This window comes from Siniperca chuatsi, linkage group LG15 (genome assembly GCF_020085105.1).
Source record: "Siniperca chuatsi isolate FFG_IHB_CAS linkage group LG15, ASM2008510v1, whole genome shotgun sequence".
Lineage (NCBI taxonomy): Eukaryota > Metazoa > Chordata > Actinopteri > Centrarchiformes > Sinipercidae > Siniperca > Siniperca chuatsi.
The window spans coordinates 25,352,746-25,374,866 of NC_058056.1; the positions used below are offsets into that span (position 1 = coordinate 25,352,746).

A 22,121-nucleotide genomic window follows, 5' to 3' on the forward strand; every position below is an offset into this window, starting at 1 on the left:
CTGTGGTATTTTATTTCTCTCTCTGTGAAGCACTTTTTACTTCTTTCTGATAAGTGCTCTATAAATAAAGTTTTATTATAATTATTATTATAATTACTATGTAATATCTTTAAAGCTTCCTATGTTCATATGATCATTACTTAGCAACTGGCATCCATTGCCATACTTCATCAAGGATGGTGGCTTTTATTTTGATAGGCATTTTTTTTAACGGAAGTTGGTTGTATTGTTTCAGTAGGTTTTAGGCCCCTTAGCTTCCTCTGTTGGTACTGCAGGTTTATACTTTAATTTCCTGTACAGTATTTATGTGGAGCGATGTGAAGCAAGGACGTATCGAGGCCTGTACTCATAATATAACATATAACATAACCAGCCATCATCTAGCATTTAGTTTTAGTTTGGGTTTTTTTTAAATGACCACCTGTGTGTAACATTTTTAGAGGACAAGTGAGGAAAATCAATGTGGCAACACCCGAAGTAGTTGTGTCAACTGTTCTACTTGTAAGGGAACAAGGGGGCTGTATTTCATTCATTGTTTTTGATCAAAGCTTATACTGATAATGTATTAAAATGTAATTGTAGACTTTGACCTCAGGCCTCTGGTTAATCATCCTCTGCAAGCCATCCCTAATGAATACAGCACAATTAGAAAATATGCGACCACGACTATTACCAGTTGTTACCAGTTACCAGATATTGCATTAACAAGGTTTCAGAGTGGTCACTTTTTCCCTGATCAACAGTAAAAATAAAATAATAAATTAAGATAGTTTGCTTAACATGAGACTGACTTTGTTTAGGGTAGATTATCGTCTCAGACTGTAATGGCTTCTTCGTGTACAGTAGCGGTCGTGTCAAATGTTGTGTCCCCATCGAAGTTCGGCCTACCAACATTTTATCGTATTTTAAAGTGCAGATATTTTTTAGATGGGGAAATACAGGCGGCATACTGACATTTTTTTCTAAACTTTTCATATTAAATATTTTTTTTCGACTGTAACGATGTTGTGGTTCAACTAGGTGAAACCTGTTTTATACAGTCTAGGGCTGAAACCGATTCTAACGGCCACACAAAATGTACATTTAAACGTCACGCGTTACATGACATAGTAGTCACAACCCGTTTACATTATTGTTGTAAGAAACAAATAAACATACATATAATAACTGTACGCACTAACGATTAAAAATAATCTAGAAAAGATGTGAAATTATGTCAAAACAGACGGAAGACACCGGGGTCATCTACTTCCTACGGTTGGGTTTTTTGAAAGGACCGGTTGGAGCCTCTCTCTGCTCCCGACCAATCGGAAGTGAGTATTTTTCGCGCTGGTTGGCTGGAGAGTTTGAGTTTCCCGCAAGCTTTTGATTCGACTTGAATGAAATCCATCGCTTTACAGGATGAATACGGGCATTTTTTCCCTTTAACCACCGAGAGGAGATTCAACAGGTAACTACAAAGAAACGACCTTTCATGTTATTGTCAACCCTGGGGATATCAGCTGGCATGAGTTTTTACAAGTACACTTGTTCGAGCCGACCATCCATTTTAGCAAGAGGGGACCTGCTCGCTTGCTAGCTAGCTAGCTAACTGTGCTAACGTTAAATGTGCAATTTGACTTGGCTTCAATGGTACGCTGCTTAGCTTTGGCTAGCACGGTTAGCTTTTTTGAAACGAGCTGTCATGGCGCCTACAAATTGACTATATCAGTGAAACAATAGCAAAACAGTTTATACAGACTACGACAATCGTCCCTCTGTGAACATATTTATTTATTCACATATTTGCTTTAATCGGGTAGGTTAGCTAGTAGGTTAACTGAATTTAGCTTTTGGGTGGCGGCTTTGTCTATTTGCTGGAATGCGGCGTAATGGCTGACTGTAGCAATGACAGTGATGCAGTTGTACGGTATGGGAAAATGCTTGTCCGCTTCTCCATGGCTGGGATCCATGAGATTCCCACATCGTGGCTTCCGTTTCAGATTGTAGTCGGTGCCCGTTTCGTGCATGACATGATAGTGTAACTGCTGGCTAAAGTTGGCATTTAGCGTTGGCCAGCAGAACACTTTAACGTATTAGTTAACTTTAGAATGACTGAACGGTTGTTAAAACGCGTTAACGTTACTATAATGTAACGTTACATTTTGTATCGCCGTTAGAATCGGTTTCACCCATATACTGTCCAGCCGTGTTGTCGTTACATTACAACTACGCTAACTAAAGTTACCTTTTTATAAAGTTAAACCACAATGTAACGTGTTAGCTTTTTAACTGAAGTGGGATGCATTTAATTCCATTAACTATTCACACTCCAAAAGCATTACTCCGACTTGTCAGCTGCTTCCATTTCCGCGGCTTTTTTAGCCGGTGATGCGGTGGTTACGCGGCACAGCTAGCCACCCACTCATTGGACATTCGCATGCGGTGGAGCCTGCAGCCTGTCTTCTCCATACCGCTTTTCCACAGACTGCAGTTAGCCGCTAGCCAGTCTTTTTCCAGGAGAAAGACAACTTTAAAATTGTCGCGGTAAGAGGATTTCCACCCGCCCAGTGGTTTTCGTTCGTATGCATGGATGTAATCGAGAATGGGTTTGACTTGACCTCGTTCACATTAGTTGTGATCAACGTATAGGTCTGGATTTCAGTGAGGCATTAGTGTTCTTTTACAATACAGAGGCAACTGTTATTGTTGCCTCCGACTTTTGGTTAGCAGAGTCGCTCGACTTTCTTATAAAAACATCCAGGACTACGCGGCTAGAACATTCCGTGACAGGTGCAGTTTTTTCTCTCGCCTCCAAGCCCTCTGTGCATGCTCCGCTGGAGCAAGTGAGTGCCATTTTGTAAAATGTGTAACGTTATGCTCATAGGATTCATATCCCAGAATGCCATTTTACAAATTGCCAGAATGAAGGGCACCAAAAATTGACAGTGTGATATTGTTATTTCTGATTGAACCTGTGGAATAAGAAGTTCTGTGTGTTCCCTGTCCTGTAGCTCTGTGAACCTGGAGGGGGTTAGATGGGATGGACAGCAAAGGTAGCTCCCTGCCTTCGATGCCTGAACCAGCCAACCCTATCAGCATGAAGCAGCCGCCAGAATCCCTCAGTGTACGGAAAGGTGGGGGAGACATGAGCAGTGACCCTTCTCTACTAATGGACAAAGCTGCTGCCCAGCTAGCCGCCACACTACAAGACGGTGTCCTTCAGAAGATGGCTGGCCACAGTCATAACAACCACAGCCATGAGCGGCTCAAAGACCTCACCTCCCGTGTGCTGAATGGGGACCAAGACACGCTGCCTAAGCTTTGTGCTCCGGAGCCACCTATGCTTAAGGGCGCTGAAGCCCCTGCTACAAATGGCACCCATCAGCACAATTGCACTCCTCATACTGAACCTGAACTGAAAGTGATGATACCCCAGGTGGTCAAGCAGCCGCTGTTTAAACCATGCTGTGCCAATGGGACCAGTTTGGCCACAACCGCTGAAGATACTATATCTGGACCCGAGAAGAGACAGGACGTGAAGAAAAGGAGAGGGAGACCTCACAAACCAGAACCAAACCTCAGTTCCTCTACCATCCCTGTGGAGCCACTTGACCACACAAATGCTGTAGATGGGACTGGAGCAGCTGATGAGGTTTTGCTTTTATTCCTACTTTTTAAGAAGAAAAAGGATGTTGTTGGTTTGTTTTTGTTTTTTGTTTTTTTTAAGATACAACTTCTGTTTGTCTGTCGTAAATATGCATACTCCAATATATCTAGCTAATACTGGTTTAAAGGCAAACATTAAGACACTGACAGATGGTATTTAGGCAAAAGGACCATACGTATAAATGTGACCAAGCAGTACCAGGCCTCCTATGGACAGTTGAATACAGAGTGAATGTTAACTAGCAGAGATATAAAGTTGACATTCAGATATTTGCTCACATACCTTTGGGGAAAGCAGTGCTAAATATGAAGTCAGTAACATTTTTACATAGGCTTAAAAATGTGGAAAATTGATAGAACATTTGCAAGTCTTTAAACCTAAATGCACAGCTGCAGAGGGTTTCCCACAGTGTATTGTATGTTTAAAGTTGTGAGTAAATATAGTGGTAGTGATGCATATGTGTCTGAGATAGTGTGTGTCTGTGTGGGGAAAATAGTTGATTTAAGGAAGTAAAAGCTGTCGGAATATTGATTAGTTTCTATTTTTATCTATTGATTTAACTGATTATTCTTTCTCTTCTCCAGCCTGATGTCATCTCAGAGTTGACGGAGGAGGCTACAGAAGAGTCCCCTTTGCTGATCTGTTTTTCTGTTGGTGATTTGGTTTGGACCAAGGTGTCAGGATACCCCTGGTGGCCTTGCATGGTGACCACAGACCCAGAATTCAACAATCACTTCAAACAGAAAGGTGACATACAGTCACTACCACCTACATCAATTGAACTTTGCTATAAGTCATGTGTTTAAAGTTAAAGGGCGAAGAATCATACTCTAGTTATAGCTATGGTTATATGTGCTAGTATATGGGGCACTTTCATTTTCATTTTTGAAAGTACTATAAAATAAATAACTATTTATTTAATGTTTGTTTTTATAGCAGCCAACAGCAGGTCGGGCCTCCTTTACCATGTGCAGTATTTTGGAGACGCCCCTGAGAGAGGCTACATCTTTGAGAAGAATATGGTGTCCTTCACAGGGGAGGATCAATACCAGGAGCTTAGCCAGGGCAACAAACAGCCAGCCTCCCGTGTCATCCACAAAAAGGTAAATCAGCTTCTTCTCCTATGTGATGCCCCTGCATATTGGCCTGTAGAGGATGAGGTTTGCTGTTGTTTAGAAAGACTTGTCTCAGAAACCTTGCAACATTAAGACATTGCACTTCCTTAAAATGTTCTATACAAGGTTGTCTCTCGTCATTAAATTTCTACAAAGTGCATTTCAAATGAGCCAATTTTTAAAATGTTGGTTTTTACCAATAAATACCAGAATATATTTTGCAACTATGGTTAACAAATGTGTTTATATTCAATGATTTTTCAGCTTTTTTCCCCCCTGAACCTTAAGTCCACTCTAGTCACACTTTTAGCCTGTTTTCGCAACACCAACAAACAAGAATGGAATAATGTTTACAACACATCATTTTTGTAATGGTTGTTAGCAAGTCATTTTGTACACCACTGTCACATGTTGCTAATCAAGTATGTAATCTTGTTTTTAAATCAAGACGTTGTAGTCCCTCATTCGTCCAGGAGTGTTCCATTGTAGAAAAGGTTTCAGTCGTAGTCATCTGGACAGTGTTTTCAAATTCAAGACGTTTCGGCGTAGATCCGGAAGTCATTCTCAATTGTGAAAATAGTCTGAGAAGAAATTTAAGCTTAAGCAACACAGAGTAGCTTAAATTTTTGAGTTCTAGAACCATTTTCATAATTGAGAATGACTTCCGGATGGGAGCCGAAACGTCTTGAATTTGAAAACATTGTCCAGATGACTACGACTGAAACCTTTTCTACACTTGTTTTTAAATATTGCCCACAATATACTTGTAAAAACAAGTATTTGCTTAATGGCGTCGTGTTGGAAGCAACATGTGTTCTACCAGTTCAAGACAATGATTAAACATCACTACTGTGTTGTGTCTTTTGTAACTTGTCGTATAACCTTGCTATTCTCTCCCTATGTCATGCAGACGGCTCCCTCTGTGCCCCGTAAACTCCAGGCTCAGTGGAACATGGGCGTCATTCAGGCCAAGGAGGCCTTCTGCATGTCACTGGATGAGCGCATGGTGAACTTTGCATTTCTGTATGATGATGATGGGCCTCATCTGAACCCCCGCATCATGGAGAAGTTGAAGCCAGAACAGAGCAACAAGATGGACCAGGAAACAGAGTCTAGGCTTAGCCCAGATCTCCCCTCTGTGCTGGTGTCCCAAGACAGCACTTCAACAGGGAAAAAGACACAAGCACCCAAAGCGAAATTTAGAGCGGGAGAATGGCGGAAAGGGGGCAAAGGCCATCTAAATGATTTCCTGTTGAAAAATGAATTGAACGACACAGTTTCTTCCAAAGAAATGCTTCATCCACAGCCAGCCTCACAGGTTAGGATAACTCACTAAAATTCATCACCAGGGGAATGCTTGTGACATGCATCATTTTTAGTTATTTTTGTGCAGACTTTGCAAGAGTTTAGAGGTTACACACTACCTTCACAGGTTTGGAAAGCAGGGAAATGTATTGATGTTAATATAAGACTTAAGTTTTGAAAAGTTCTCATCAAACAAAATGTAAAGTGGAGAAAAAAAACACTAGAAAAAGCTTTTCACCCCAGTATAACCCAGGTACCAGCATGTATCGTATTTTTATAGCTGCTGTTGTGAAGAATAGGCTTCAGGTATAGAGGTTCAGCATAGCAAACAGTCTTATTAGCCCACAATTTAACTGCATAATTTAAGCTTTCAATATCAACTAAAATTTGGAAATTCTGTAATGAAATCCAGGTGTGAAAATACTAAGAGCATTGTGGAATGGAAATAGTTGTAGAACCCTGATAGGCTAATATTATGGTCATATTCTGGCAGTCTAAGAACGTTTGTACTCGTTTCATCCAATATATTTGGTTGTTTTCTTCGTAGGATCCCACCACTTCTGCACCAGATATACAAGCTGAATCAGCCATACCTCAGAAGAAAAAGAGGAGACCCAAACAGGCTCAGTCTCCCAGAAAGACAGTGAGGAGAAGGAAAAAATCTGCAACAGACAACACCTCTGATCCCATGAAGAAAAGGAAAGCAAAGCTGGTTTCTTCGACAGGCGATATTTCGGAATCACTCTCACTTCTAGTTTCAGTTCCAGGTTGGTTGAAAGTTGAAACACGGGCAGCAGATCAAGACTAGCCATCAGTCAAGGATTGCTTAAATCTAGCCGTGGGTGGTATGTGTTTACCAGAGCTGTGGAATCTCATGTTTTAAATTGCCATATGTGGCTAGTAAAAAAGTGAAGTGGTGGGGTTATTGTGGAATTTATCACCAGTATATTTAAGAATTCCCCCTTCCTGATTGTTGTGAGACTGCTAAAACCAAGTAAGCAGTTTGCCCTTGATAGCATAGAAGCTTACAAATGCAGAGAATTTATCTAAATTGCTTTTTGATAGTTGTGTGTTGCTTTTTTATGCTTTTTTTCATTGGCTGCTTAATTCTTTACTATTAATGAAGCATAGCAAAAGTTTTAAATTATACTTGATCGAAGAAGTACTTGAACCAGTACTTTCCAACAACTAATACTCAGTTTGATCCTCATCTGTAGTTAATCGGCAACACTTGTGTTTTTATACACATTTAACTTCATTAATTAATTTAAAAAGAGCCTTTTGTTTTAACATTTTTTGTTGCTGTTGTGTTTAGTCAAGCGGGAGCGGAAGAAGACTGCTAAAAGGCCACTAACAGGCGCTACAGCAGACGAGGGTCAGCAGCCTAAAAAGAGACGTAAAACAAGCAAAGATGCTGACAAACAGGTGAGGTTTCCATCTGGTGCAGTGTCATTTCAGACCTAAAACTGCCCCTGTTCTTCCAAAGTAGTAGCTGACACTGAGTAGGACCTCGCTGTGGAGAATTTTAAATGATTCGCTAAGTAAACATCTTACAAAAAGCAATATTTAAGATGATGAACATCAGACACAATTTGGTTCCCAAAATGTATAGTAAGCACTTTGTAATAAGACGTTGATTTTCTTGTTTATCATGTCCACAAACTTTCACAGGCCTTGACTTCAGAAGGAGCAGACAAAAAGCAGAGAAGAAGGAAGAGAACCGACAATGACGTAAAAGAAACCAAGAAGCGAATGAATAAGTCAAAAGCTCTCCACACTGGTAATCATCTTGCTAGTCTGTATTGAAGAAGAACATTGCTTCTCTTTTAAATTCACATCTAAAACCTCTGTAATTTGCTTTGCAGCCTCGCTCTTGACTCCACAACTTCTTAGCTGTTATGGCATAGTTGTCATTGCCCAAACACTTTCTTTTCACAGATGACCAAGATGCTGAGAAACCAAAGCGTAGGAGGAAAAGGAAACAGGATGGAGAGAACCAGGCCACGCCCTCCAAGGCAAAGAAGAGGCGGTCCTCCCTGTGTCCTGATCCCGAGGTGAGAGGGAATAACCTCGGATCAGTCTGAGATTTACTAGTAAACCTAAGAAAGTTGTTAAATGCTTAAGAGCCACAAATCTTAAACAGGTTAAATCATTATTTTGCAGTTTCATGTTCCCAAACGATTATTAGATTAGGCCTGCCAGTGCAAGTTAGGCGGCATTAATTTAATTGTAATTAATTTAACTTCTGAAAGTTGTCTTTGAGCATAATTTTTGAGACGTTTATTTATTTTTCAAATAATGAAGTATAGAGAACTGGAAAGCTTTAAAAACCTTTGACCCTTTTTCTACTTTATGAGCAGAACTCTTCTATTAACAAAGTCACATTTGCAGTTTTGATTGTTAATTAATTTCCTTCATCACTCAGGTCTGGACTTTAGGTGATTGTTAATCGTGTTGCAGATAGTGTGAATGTATGGCTATTGTCTCATTTATTATTATTATTATTATAATAATAATAATAATAATAATACAACTTTATATATAGAGCACTTATAAAAACAAAGTGCTTCACAAAGAGAAATAAAATACCACAATGAATAATAAAATACATAAAAACAAAATAAACAGACAACTCAGATAAAATCAGGATATGCTTTCTGATAAACATGCATTTTGAGAAGAGACTTAAAAGAAGACACTGACTCAGACAACCTAATTTCAGAAAAAAGTTCACCACATGTTGTTTGCTGCAGGGCTCTGGGAGTGAAGAACGTCCTGATTCTCCAAGTGACAGCTTAGACGGGACAAAGAAGGGCGAACGGAAGAAAGAGTTTGTCTGCCAGGTAAGGTCCTTACTTTGAATTGAAACTTTGAATAAACAAACTTTATTTAAATGTAGGGCATTTCTTGGAAAAATGTGAAGTGTTTTATACAAACAAACATACATGCTGGATCACACAAGTCTTCATCCTTTTATAATGATCTGTGGAATTTAGACATTTTTAGTTTTAAATATTTGTAGTTTTTCCACACTTAGAGCCGTTATTAACTGGGACAATGTCTCCTGATTTCCGTGCCATTCTCTGTTAGACTGATCATGTGCACTGAAATGTCTCAGTCTCTGCTTATGTTTTGATCTGTGTATTTATTTATTTTTTTCCTGTAGGTGTGTGAGCAGGCTGGTGAAGACTTGGTGCCCTGTGAAGGCCAGTGTTGTGGGATGTTTCACCTCCACTGTCTGGGTCTGTCATTCAAACCCGACGAGAAGCTGCTGTGTCAGGAGTGCAGCACAGGTGAGAAGTTCACACTTTGTCCAGGAAACCGATTGGTCAGTTACTTTATGTTTATAATAAGCGACCTCTTGTTGCACCACATTCTGTTCTTGACTGTAACGTAACATAAGCCACTTAGTGGCCATTTTTACCTCAACAGCCATCTAAGTAGGTCCCTTTATTCACAGCTAGTAATGTTATGAATGAATCTGTTTTAAATTATTCATGATTAGTAAAAAAGAAAGACACTGGAATCATGTCTCAAAATCTGAAAGATGTTTGTCTTAATTTTGTTTTGTTTTTCTCTGAACAAATGTCAAAACCACAAGGTATTTATTTAGTTTTTCAGTTTAAAATTAAAAACTTAAAACTGGTTTGATTTAAGTCATAATTGTAGAGGCTGTAACCAGCTAATATTTGGTATTTTTTCTTGATAAATTACTTTCTCATACTTTTTTTTTTTTTTTTTTTGTGGAAAAGGTAACATAACATCATTGTATTATGAGTTATCCCCTGATCCCCACCCTTAATGCCATCTGTGCCTACAGTATCTTAGTAGTTGTATCAGTAATATTTTAGTGATAACAGAAGTAATGTTAGTGTCATGTTTGTAATTGTTGCTGTTTAACATTTCTTCCCTCCTATGATTTCCTCCCTGTTTCTCCTTTCAGGAATTCACTCGTGTTTCAACTGTAAGCAGTCCGAGGGCGCATTGCGTCGCTGCCACGTCCCACACTGCGGCAAGTTTTACCACGAGGTGTGCCTCCGCCTCAACCCCCTCACTGTGTTCGACAACAAGGGCTTCCGCTGTCCGCTCCACACCTGTCTGAGCTGCCACTACGGCCGCACCAAGCACAAGTCCACCAAGGGTGAGGCTCTGCAACACTAGACATGTCACTTTTTACTGTTGAGATTGCTTTGTGGGTGAGAAATTAAAGGAAAAACCAACATGAAGTGTCTTAGTGTGGAGTCAGGCCACCACGAGCCTCCAGAACAGCTTCAGTGCTTTTTGCCAAGTCTGTGGAACTCTGTTGAAGGGATGAACGCCATTCCTCCACAAGATATTCACTCATTTATATACATATATATACCTGAGTACAGCAGATAGAAAGAAAAACAAACATAGCTAGACATAACAAAAGGACATATAGCATCAGAGACAGACATCAACAACAGACGTCACAGACATCACTAAACAGATTTGAAGATGAAAGTTTATATTATATCGTTTGGTCTTATGGAGATGGTGGTGGGGAGCATCATCTTCTTTGTTGGTTCAAAATCTTCCGTAGGTGTTCAACTGGGTTGAGATTTGGTGACTGTAAAGGCCGTAGCATTTTATTCACGTCGTTTTCATACTCACCAAACCAAACCATTCAGTGAGTCCTGGTGCACGGAAGTGTCTGCATTTGCTATGTTTCTCCACTATTTGTTCCCCCGTCTGTCTGTGTGTGTGTGTGTGTGTGTGTGTGTGTGTATATGCACATTTGCACTTGTTAATTTCTGGCATGCTGAACTTCATACCGGAAGGTATACCTGGAATGTTATTGTGGTTTTTTTTTTAAAGCTGTGTGGGAAGGACATTTTTGAGTCAACTGTTCATTTTATTAACTGTAAAGGAAATGCGTCATCATCAGCCAGGAACACAATGACATTAGGAGAGTTTCAGAATAGATTGTAAGTGTAAAAAAAAAAAAAAAAAAAAAAAGGAGATGATTTTTTTTATTTACACACACACATCCTTGTACTTCAATCTTTGTGAGGACCGTTATTGACACAGTGCATTCCCTAGCCCTTTACCCTAATGAGCACCCCTGCCCCCCCAAATCTTCCCAATGGCGGCCCCTTACATAAAAGGAGTTATATGCTATTTGCTATGAAAAAATCATTTGAACCTCACAATTACAAGAATGAAATTTAAAGGTAAAACTAGCTGAAGGAATATGAATTTATTTGCAGAAAGTGGTCTGTTGTGCCTTCCAACTATAGCCAGGCCACATTTTCTAGAGCCTTGAACTCATTGAAGACACATTCTCCTTTTTGCTTTATCTATTTGGGATACATATGAGATTACAGCATTTTAATATGGTGACCATGAAAACAAGGCACTGATGAAATATGATGAAGCCATCTTTCATAACAGTTTGGGACCAGTTTCCCCAATAGATTAAGCCTAGTTTTGTGGACTTGAGGCACTTTTCACTTGTACTTCTGAGTGATGTAAATCTGTCTAATCTGGTGTCTCTCTCACTCTCCGTACTGAAGGTAGGTTGATGCGTTGCCTGCGCTGCCCTGTTGCGTACCACGTAGGTGACCTGTGTGTGGCTGCGGGCAGTGAGATGATCACCAACACCGCCATCATCTGCACCAACCACTTCCACGCCAAGAAGGGCTACAGCCACCACAGTCATGTCAACGTCAGCTGGTGCTTCGTCTGCTCCAAAGGTTTGCCACTTCTCCTCTCTCAACAATAAGGAGGGCAGTTACCATTAGCCATATATTGATTTTTGTATTTATTTTTTCAATTTAACCAGCCAGCCATGTAACCACAATCATTTTAAGGCTCTTTCGGGCTGTTAAAATCAAATTTCAGCTGTAAAACGTTGAGTTTTGTATAAAGACAAATCGTATGTCCACACTATTAGTGTACTTTTCTTAATTTTCCTCTTTGTGTCTTTGGGTTGTGGCTGGGTTGATTTCCTACTTTAGGCAATTCAGATCACAACCAGACCTGCTCACTCATTGACTTTGAACAAGGACCACTCTGCTCGTGATCAGTTTAGTTAGTAGATGATAGCAAAAACACTAGCCACTCTCATAAAGATCGTGACAATACGCTGTGTTAAATTGTACCTATGCTCGTTTTACCTAAATATTGTTTTATTTCATACACAAGTGTATTCATTTTTTATTTTAAGTGGAGGTTGTCTTTATTTCAGGCAAAGTGACCCACCTCCGTTGCCTATGATGTAATAGCTCTACAGAGAGAATTATGTGAAGTTTAAAGGGTTGTTTCTCTAGAAGAACATTTGGAAAATCTACAAAGTGTGAAAATTATTAATATCTCCTAAATCTCTATAAACGGTAATAAGGAAATTATTTTGGCACAGGCAACTGCACTGGAGCTGTACCGAGGCAGCTGTGGAGCTGTTAATCACACATACTGCTGCTTCTGAAAATCAGAGGAAATGCTGAATTACAGTAGTTCCTGAGCAACAGATTTCAGTTGAAATCACAGCCAGTTTTTGCAGAGACGGCTGCAATGTAATGTGAGAGTTATTTTCTGGACTTGTGGCCTGCTTTCTGGGTTTCAGTATCATCTTGCAGTCGTAGAATTTGTCAAGCATTGACTGGCAAAAGTTTGATGCTAAATAACTTTTGATTAACTTTATGATTAGGAGTTTTGCCATCAATGCAAAATCCTGAAGAACTGCACCAGTCCTCCTTCTGTATCCACTCAGCTTCACAACCAAAGCACAGACAGAACAACAGTGTGTGTGGGTGTTTTTTTTTTTTTGGGGGGGGTCGATTAACGAGTGGGTACGTGGCAGTTCTTTTTCCTCTGCTAGTCGGACTAAACCTTGTTGTGTGTGTTTTATTGTGCTTGTTTTTATCACCCTTGTACAGATGACTCAACTGTAATTAGTGTAAATTGTTCCACACCAGTCTAAAATGCTTTTCAGGTTTAACTGAGTTTCTCTTATGTTGCAGGAGGGCAGCTGCTGTGCTGTGAGTCTTGTCCAGCAGCTTTCCACCCTGACTGCCTGAACATCGCTATGCCTGATGGGAGCTGGTTCTGTAACGACTGTCGGGCCGGAAAGAAACCCAAATACAGAGACATCATCTGGGTCAAACTGGGAACATACAGGTCAGAAAAACCGATCCAGTCTTTTTCTAATTTCAAGCAGAGGTTGTTCTGTGTTGAGACCTAGACACTGAATAAATAACTCATACGTGCTCCTGCCTTTTTTTTCTCCTCAGATGGTGGCCTGCAGAGATCCACCACCCCAGAAACATCCCCACCAACATCCAGCATCTTCGACATGAGATTGGCGAGTTCCCAGTTTTCTTCTTCGGCTCCAAGGATTACTTCTGGACTCACCAGGGCCGAGTGTTTCCATACATGGAGGGAGACAGGGGCAGCAAGCACCAGAGGACTGGCATCGGCAAAGTCTTCAAGAATGGTGAAGATCTAGACTACCTCCTAGAAATACACATTTTAGGCAATTTCTATAATCAGTTGGTTAGTCATTTAAACTCATGAAAGAAGTGAAGTGAAATGTTTCATCTAAATGTCCAGATGAATGTTTCCACAGATGAAATGAAATGTAATGAGCCTTTACATTGTTTTGTTTCCTCAGCTCTGTTGGAGGCTGAAGCGCGATTCAAGGAGATTAAAATGAAACGAGAGGCCAAGGAAGCACAAGAGAACAGCCGGAAGCCACCCCCATATAAATTTATCAAGGTCTGAAATCTTGTGTGCATCTTTGCTTTTGTCTCTCTGTTCAAATGCATTTTTAAAGATACAAACCCAATTACCCAGTAAGTACATGTAAAGACTTTACTCAAATAAATTTTAAAGAAATCCTTTTCTAGAATAGATGTATAGCATCATTTTAAATGTTATCCTCTGTTATTGATGTTTCATGATGTTGATGTCTCCTTTTTATTATGTTCTATTTTTTACTCTCTTCAGGTAAACAAACCTTTTGGTAAGGTTCAGGTCTACACCGCAGACATTTCTGAGATCCCTAAGTGTAACTGCAAGCCGACAGACGAGAGACCGTGTGGGTTTGAGTCCGAGTGTCTGAACCGCATGCTGCAGTACGAGTGCCACCCTCAGGTGTGTCCCAGCGGGGAGCGCTGCTGTAATCAGGACTTGACCAAACGTCTCTACCCAGAGACCAAGATCATCAAGACGCCCGGCAAGGGCTGGGGCCTGGTGTCTCTCCGGGACATCAAGAAGGTGAGAAGAGAGGTTTTCCTGCTATAAAACGGTCTTTTAGTGGGACCAGCCAATGTCTCATACTAATGTACATAGTATCAGGAAAACAAAATGCAAGATTTGTCATTAAATGTCAATATGTATATTTTGTTATCAATTCTGAAAAGTTGAAGACTGTGCTATTTATGTTTTGGCTGTCATCAAGGTAGAGAAGGACACAAAGATTAAAACATCTCATTTGTGTTTTCTACAATATGAGTAATAATTTCTGGGGTTTTTGTTTTTGTGCGAATCCAAATTTTAGTCACCTGAAATTAGATAAATCGACTGATATTGGCCCATTGCCGATCTATCGGTATCAGCCGAAAACTGACAAGAAAAATACCAGACATGTTTTGAAACAAGGTCACTACTCTATATTTGTCCAACAGAAAGTAGTGATAAGTTTATTTTCAACTGTAAAATGTCCTGCCCAGTACATTCTTTGGTCGCAATTGTTAAACAAAAAAACATATATAAGGGAACCATATCAAAATTGTTTGTTTACGTTATTGGTTGTGTAAAGAAAATTAATATTGGCCGATATATTGTTATATTTGTGCCTATTTAAGTATAGGCACTGTTTTCACTTAGACATTTACTTTCACTTTTTCTCTTGATCGGTGTCATAACACCCACTTAAAGGCACTGTAGCCAATACACATCTGTTTTAAAAATACCTGGATCGTCGGAAATTGTGCGGATCGGCTCGGGACATTTCTAGTATGGAGACATCGCTGGTCTCTGATGTGACGTTTCTCAAACAGGGTGAGTTTGTGAACGAGTACATCGGAGAACTGATAGACGAGGAGGAGTGCAGGGCAAGGATCAAGTACGCCCAGGAAAACAACATCACCGACTTTTACATGCTCACCATTGACAAGGTTAGTGCCAAACCAGAACTTGGAAGTACTTTTTGCTCTGCAGTGTGTCAGGGTGCTGCACTCTCGGCAGCAGTGCCATTTCTACTGGGAGCGAGATAAACAGAAGGGTATTGCATTGGGAATGTTGCATTACAGAAAACTGTAAACATTACATTGGTCAATACTACAAATGCAACCTCAGCTACAGGTCAGACCAGCTGAATCCTGTAAATAGATCTGTTAAAGCTATTAATAATAAATAATAATAAAAAGTGAAATGCTAATTAGGTAGGAGTAAGGGGAGTAGATTTGCTACATACGCTGTAATGTCAGTACCAGAAAATGTGGGAATATAATTTACAAATTATCAAAGTTTACTTAAAGGAAGGTGCAACAAATCACCTACTCAGAATTTCTGCCTCTTTTTAAGGACCGGATCATTGACGCTGGTCCGAAGGGAAACTACTCTCGCTTCATGAACCACAGCTGTCAGCCCAACTGTGAGACGCAGAAGTGGACGGTGAACGGCGACACACGGGTTGGCCTGTTTGCTGTCTGTGACATCCCAGCAGGTGAGACGAGTTACAAACGAGACTGGTTGGAGCTTTGTCTGCAGATTTAAGCCAAGTCCCACCTACGTATCGTGTTGATTTTTCCTAAAAACGTATTTTGTATTGCAGGGACTGAGCTGACCTTTAATTACAACCTGGACTGCCTTGGCAATGAGAAGACCGTCTGTCGCTGCGGTGCTCCCAACTGCAGCGGTTTTCTTGGTGATCGACCTAAGGTGAGCTTCACACCGGAGCTGCAGGTTCAAATTCAAATGTCAGTTAAAAAGAAATTACACAAGTTACCAGAATTAGTATAAAAACGTGTGTTGTATCGGCAGTACCGTATTTGGTACATTAAAACAAATGTGGGTTTACAAATTCTGGATCCGTTTTGTTGGTAGTATATTTTTGTTATTTGTATGGATCTGTGGGTCAGAGATGGCATTACATGTTCAGGTGTTTCCAGCAGTATCCACCCAGCATCAAATTTATCCCAACCTGGCGTCTCCTCCGCAGAACTCAAATGGCCAAACAGCCGAGCCAAAAGGGAAAAGGTTGAAGAGAAAGTATAAAAAGAGGAAATCTGAGGGAAAGAAGAAGTCTGAGGACGAGTGTTTCCGCTGCGGGGACGGAGGGCAGCTGGTGCTCTGTGACAAGAAGACCTGCACCAAAGCTTACCACCTGTCCTGCCTGAATCTCACCAAGAGACCCTTCGGTAAGAAACAACTAAAATACAACGTTGCAGCTGTCACAGCATGCAGTTAATGCTGAGTCACAGATATTCGCCACATGCAAGTGGAAGGATAACTGTTGATTTTTATTTCTTTAAAAGGTTTTTTAAAAATGATAATGTTTTTCAGAGCTTTCCTTTGTCCAGTGTTTGAGGTTATTTCACCCTTGTTATTTTTGACTTCAGATCAACTGTATTCTAAACTTTGTGTCCTTATCGTTCGTTCTCGCTCCCTGCAGGCCGCTGGGACTGCCCCTGGCACCACTGTGATGTCTGCGGGAAAAACTCTGAGGCCTTCTGCCAGCTCTGCCCCAACTCCTTCTGCAAGGCTCACCAGGAGGGGGCGCTGCGTCCCTGGCCTCCCACAGGACAGCTATGCTGTCTGGAGCATGACGAGTTGGAGGGAACGGACAACCAGGATCGGGATGTCAACTCTGAGACGAATGCCACGAGCGCCACTACTGCCACCATCGCCGGTCGTCCTAAAGGCTCCAGGAAGGCAGAAGGAGCCGAGGCCAAAACAAAGGGCTCCAAGAGGAAAGCAGCAGAGGCCTGAAGTGACCTTTGACCCCTCAGAGAGCCAGAACAACAAACTATACTCTGACACTTGCTTCCCCATTCATGAACAAATATAAACCCCACGTAATAATATCACCAGAACCAAGGCACTGTACGTCTTCATCATCAGGGAAAGCCGCTGATCTCTCACATGCTCGGCAACAGCCTCTAGCTAATCGCTCAAACTTTTCTTTTTTTTTTTTATCTGTTAACATTTTCAGGTTTATTTTCACTTGTCTGCACTGAGGCGAACCATCTGTGGTAAAGCACAAAGCAGTGGCGCGAGCGCAGGTCAGGCAACTTCAGCTAGTTCTCTCATTCTTCGCCAAACAAACTGCCTTTTTAATTTTGTTTTTATTGTTGTTTGTTTTGATTATTTGATTTTTAGAATAACAAAATGAACCAGTTGGTTTCTACAGAAAAACTGAAACAGCCGGAAGTAAAACTGAGCAGCAGCGTCACCGTCTGCTAACTTGAATCTCAGTCACCCCCGTTACTCAACACGGATGACCTTGAACAGCAGAGTTTTATAGCTATATGTATATGTGTATATCAAAGACCAAAATTATGAGTACTGGAATAGTGTAAGACATCAAACAGGTTGCCGAAATGGATTGTTTTTATTTTTATATATAGTGTGTATATATGCCAGATGTAATATCGAACACCAAGACACTATGGATAGGCCTCAGATGACCTGTTTACTTCTATTTCGTAGTCATAGGTTGCATTTAATTGTAGACATTCGTTTGCTATTTTACAACCTGTTATTTTGTTTTAGCTCAGTTTTACTGTTTAGATTCGACTGATTTCTCTTCTTCTTTTTTTTTTATCAGCATGCTGAACGATGGCGCCACAAACCGTTTATCTACCTGCCTGTCCAGAGAATGAGGGATTACAGAAAGTATTAAACCGAGAGTGCTCTTAAACTGCCGTCTGACATAGAAACACTACTGGGAGGTTTATAGGTCTTTAATGCTCTCTGCTCGATGTTAAATGAAGGAATATATGCGATTTTTCTTGTACATTTTTCAATGTTGAGTTTTGACTCCTAACCTTAAGGTGCGGTTTATTGTTCGACTGTAGTAGATACTCAAGTATCTGACATCTAAGGTGCAAAGATTTTTATGTATAAATATACACATCATGCTGATTGTGAAGGCCTTTCAGTGCCACTGGCTGGGCTTTTTATTGATGATAAATTCACTGAGTACTTCATCTGTAGCTGAGGTTTTTAAAAAAAAAAAGACCTCAACTTTGTTAATCCTCAGGAGGTTTTTAGTCTCAAAACTGCGTCTGCTTGTTGTTTAATACTTTATCGCAGGCTAACAGCACATTGGCAAACACCTTGTTACTCCAATTTTGGTAATTTGTTCATATTTGTACTTGACATGAAGCATTACAAGGAGGGTTAAGAAAACTATAGAATACGGTGGCCATTGTAGGACATGTCAGGCTCAGCTCTGTGTTGTCACACTTAAGCATTCATCATCCTCAGTGGTCCGTGAGCTCCAGCTGCACTTCTTAATCCTCAGCGGTACTTAACGCGTGATGCTAATGCTGCCTTGTTGTCGATCGGAGTTACTGTAATTACCAGTTTACCATTTGCATCATCCAGTCAAAATTACAACTGAGAAACGAAACTAAGAAATATGGATGGACTGCTGTCAGCCAAAGTTCAGGTTTAATGGATATTAGAGTTAGAACTACGAGTTGATTAATCAGGTACTAGATTGATATAAAAATGATCTGCAACTATTTTGATTTAGCAATTAATCGTTAAAGTAGTTTTCCAAGGAATAATGCCAAACTTTCCCTGGTCTAGTTCCAGCTTCTTAATTTACATTGTTTCTTCCTCTTATGTGATAATAAACTAAATATTGTTGTTTTGGACTGTTGGTCGGTTGCACATTTGGTCCAATGAGGGTAAAAAAAAAACCAGTCTCTTCAATTTTCTGGTGACGTGAATACTCGCCAGTGCTAGCATGCGGCGCAAACAGGTCCAATCTACTGAAACTCAGGCTAATCAGTTTGAAATATATGCTTTGTTTATATGTACTATATGATTATGGTGCTGATTTCAATATTAACTTTCAAACCCAAGTGACATCAAGCTCTAGCTGGAGTTTATGTAGCAGCGATAACCAAATTTGCAACATTGCAGGCTGCAATTTGCAGCACAAGATAATTTCTTCATTAAACCAAATGCCGTACTTGCATCCCATGCATGATCATGTGAGTGCTCTTTAGGACTTCCTAATTTATCCACAATTTGTGAGCAGCAGTCTTTTCGTGAAACGTGACGCTGCAACTACATGCGTGCAAATTGTTTTTGTGAAACAGGCACCCAGTTCACAAGGAGCCCAGAAGAGCACTCTTAAGGTGTTCACTTAAAATGTTTGAGTCAGTATTGAAATTTTCATCATAATGATACTGGTGTACATTCCCTAAACATGCAATCGGCACATATATTTGAAAGTGATGAACCTGAAGTCCATTAGACTGGAGCTGTTCGTAACACTAAGCTGAGCCAAATCTGAAAATATTCAGCTTAGCCTTCCAAGTTGAGTCTGAAATGTCCTAAAAAGGCCACCATACTTGGAGCTTTGAAACCATTTCCACCTAACTGATTACTTTTTGAATGGATCCGTCATATTTAAGTCGTAAGACATTTTGATGGATTAATGTCAACAGTCTCTCTTTTGGGTCGGTCATGTGTTGTTGTTGTTGTTGTTTTTTTGTTTGTTTGTTTTCCCCAGCAACGCTGAGGCTACAGACAATTGTTGTGCCTTCTTAATTTCATGTTTGACGTTCATAAAAAGTTGGATTGTTTCATCTTAGAATCTGAATCTCTCCGAACAGGCGGCTTGTTTCGGCCATTTTATCTGAAAGCCACTATCCGTGCTTTTTCCTTCTTCCTCTGGGATCTCTAAAACTTCTCCAGAAACCAGATTAGAGTCGTACGACACAACAGGAGGCCATGTTTTTGCAACTGCACCTTTTTTTTATTTTATTTTTTGTTTTTTTTTATTTTCCCAGGGCGCGTGAATGGGATATGTCCAGAGGTGCAGCAAGTCTCGTACGAGTATTTTCGACTTTGTAGGTATCCTAACCTTGTGTTGAGTGAATGTAGTCCAGCCCGTTATTTTTGTAAGCACTGTAATTCCCTGTAGAGCTGAAGTGTAACGTGTGCGTAGGGGTTTCATTCTGTAACTACTGTCATAGTAAACCAGAGACTAATATGTACATAATGTATAAGTGGTAATAGTGATGCATCTATTGTAAATATCATACAATTTCTCAGATATTGTATGTTTTTGTTTTTCTTTTCTTGATGCAGTGCTGAAACACTTTTGTGCAGGATCTCACGTCTGTTGAATCGTGCAATAAAAAGTGACCAAACATGCATCTACTGTCTGCACACTGCTGGACTTTTGTTATCATCCAATACTGATTTTTATATTTATTTCTTGCAACAGATTAAACCTGTTTAATATGACTTTAAATCAAACTCATCCAAAGGGCTTGAAAGCTGCCAAAGTTCAGTCTTAAAAATTTTGTTTTTGCTCAAACTATTCTGGGAAGACTAAAATTTTTACTGTTCAATCGTTTCAGCTGTATCAGTTGGATTAGTTGATCAACAGAAACAGACAATCGATTATCGAAATAGTTGCTATTTTATTTTTTTGTAAAAATATTTTGTGGTTTTCTTAGTCTACTATGATATTGAATTGAATATCTCCAAGTTTTTGGCTGTTGGTTGGACAAAAGACACTTCATTTAATAATTCATTAATTATTCAACTGATAATGAAAATAATCATTAGTTGCAGCACTACAACTTACATTTCAATGGTTTTACAGTTAGAGGGTTGGTTCAACCAAACTGCACAAAAAAACATGCTCTCACTTGCTGCTAGTGGTATCTAACCATGCACATAGTTTAAGTTTTATGTGGCAAGTTTTGAGTTGTCTACTTTTTGTGCCCCCAACACAATATAATGGAAGTGAATGGAATTTCATTTATTTACTATTTTCAGTGCTTTGAGCACCAGTGAAAAATGTCCATTTACCTCCATTGTACTGCTGGGAGCACAAGTCTAAACCAAAACTATCTGCATGGCTAACCGGACTAGAGATAAATCCAGCTTTATATTTGTGAAACTTGAAATGAAAAGTTTGTCTAAAATTCATTTGGGACTTGAAATTATACTTAAACTATATTACATTATTTTGTACCAAGTAAGGTGAGCTGTAAGTCAAAATATTCACTCAGAAATTATTTTACATTTTCCAGTTCATCCCCAGTGGTATCTAGCCATGCAGATAGTTTCAGTTTTTAAGTGTCCAGGTTTTGAGATGTTCACTTCTGAGATTTCTGTCTCCACCCCAATACAGTGGAGGTGAATGGAATTTAATTTGTGCTCTAAGTACTGAAAATGTACATGGGGAAAAATAAGTGTCTTTACAGAAATTGTCCTAATTACTCCACAGACCTCACTGTGAACAGTTTTAATTGGACCTACTTTCTCCTGAAAAAACAGTCCCAATGAAATAATTAATGGTTTTATTAGCACAAGTGAAATCTCATTCACCTCCATTGTATTTTGGAGGAGGCAGAAATCTCAGAGGTGGGGGCATCTCAAACTTTTGAAACCAAAACAGTTTGCATAGTCTGACACCACTAGTGGTTAACTATATTATTTGCAATTTTATTTGGGTGAACTGACCCTTTTAAAAAGTTGTTTTCTGTTTGTTTTTTCCTCTCTAAAAGTGCAATTAGCTCAACTAAATAGGTGCTGGATGATTAATCAATCATTGTTAATCATCTCTCCGTACACATGTATTGTGACAAAATCAACATTGATGTCATTGTTTGGTTCTTTTGTCTTCCTTTCATTAAATTTCTAATACTTAAATTTACCAAAATCTTTCACGGTGAGATCTTAATTTTGGGCAAGTAAAAAATAAAATAGTTAAACTTTTTACTGCTTAAGTACTTAAATTTAAACCAAGTAAATATCACAACATATCAATACAAACAATGTTGTGGTTATTACAACTGTATTAATTTTGTTCGCGTTAAAGCATTTTC

The 22,121-nt window shown here is 39.7% G+C and overlaps 1 protein-coding gene across 6 annotated transcripts; it reads left to right on the plus strand.

Annotated features, from left to right (window-relative positions):
* Window positions 1-1,250: 1,250 nt before the first annotated feature.
* nsd2 (nuclear receptor binding SET domain protein 2) lies at window positions 1,251-20,435 on the plus strand. 6 transcript variants are annotated; one of them, XM_044165646.1, is made up of 22 exons: window positions 1,251-1,450; window positions 2,994-3,634; window positions 4,234-4,396; window positions 4,589-4,752; window positions 5,675-6,082; window positions 6,617-6,836; window positions 7,385-7,494; window positions 7,741-7,849; window positions 8,008-8,123; window positions 8,823-8,912; window positions 9,236-9,362; window positions 10,013-10,210; window positions 11,607-11,786; window positions 13,053-13,209; window positions 13,323-13,525; window positions 13,703-13,806; window positions 14,038-14,307; window positions 15,093-15,209; window positions 15,619-15,760; window positions 15,869-15,975; window positions 16,256-16,454; window positions 16,709-20,435. In XM_044165646.1, the coding sequence occupies exons 2-22, from the start codon at window positions 3,023-3,025 to the stop codon at window positions 17,023-17,025; spliced, it is 4,113 nt and encodes a 1,370-aa protein (XP_044021581.1). In that variant the 5' UTR covers window positions 1,251-1,450; window positions 2,994-3,022; the 3' UTR covers window positions 17,026-20,435. The 6 variants fall into 6 exon arrangements, with proteins under 6 accessions (XP_044021581.1, XP_044021575.1, XP_044021578.1 ...); XM_044165640.1 differs by having other exon boundaries at window positions 1,252-1,450; window positions 4,586-4,752; XM_044165643.1 differs by lacking the exon at window positions 1,251-1,450 and adding an exon at window positions 1,492-1,632 and having other exon boundaries at window positions 4,586-4,752.
* Window positions 20,436-22,121: the final 1,686 nt, after the last annotated feature.

Coding starts and splice junctions, on each gene's coding strand:
- nsd2 (XM_044165640.1), top strand. CDS start 3,023: ATGGACAGCAAAGGTAGCTCCCTGCCTTCGATGCCTGAACCAGCCAAC. Junction 4,753..5,674: donor CCCGTGTCATCCACAAAAAG/GTAAATCAGCTT, acceptor TATGTCATGCAG/ACGGCTCCCTCTGTGCCCCG. Junction 10,211..11,606: donor CAAGCACAAGTCCACCAAGG/GTGAGGCTCTGC, acceptor TCCGTACTGAAG/GTAGGTTGATGCGTTGCCTG.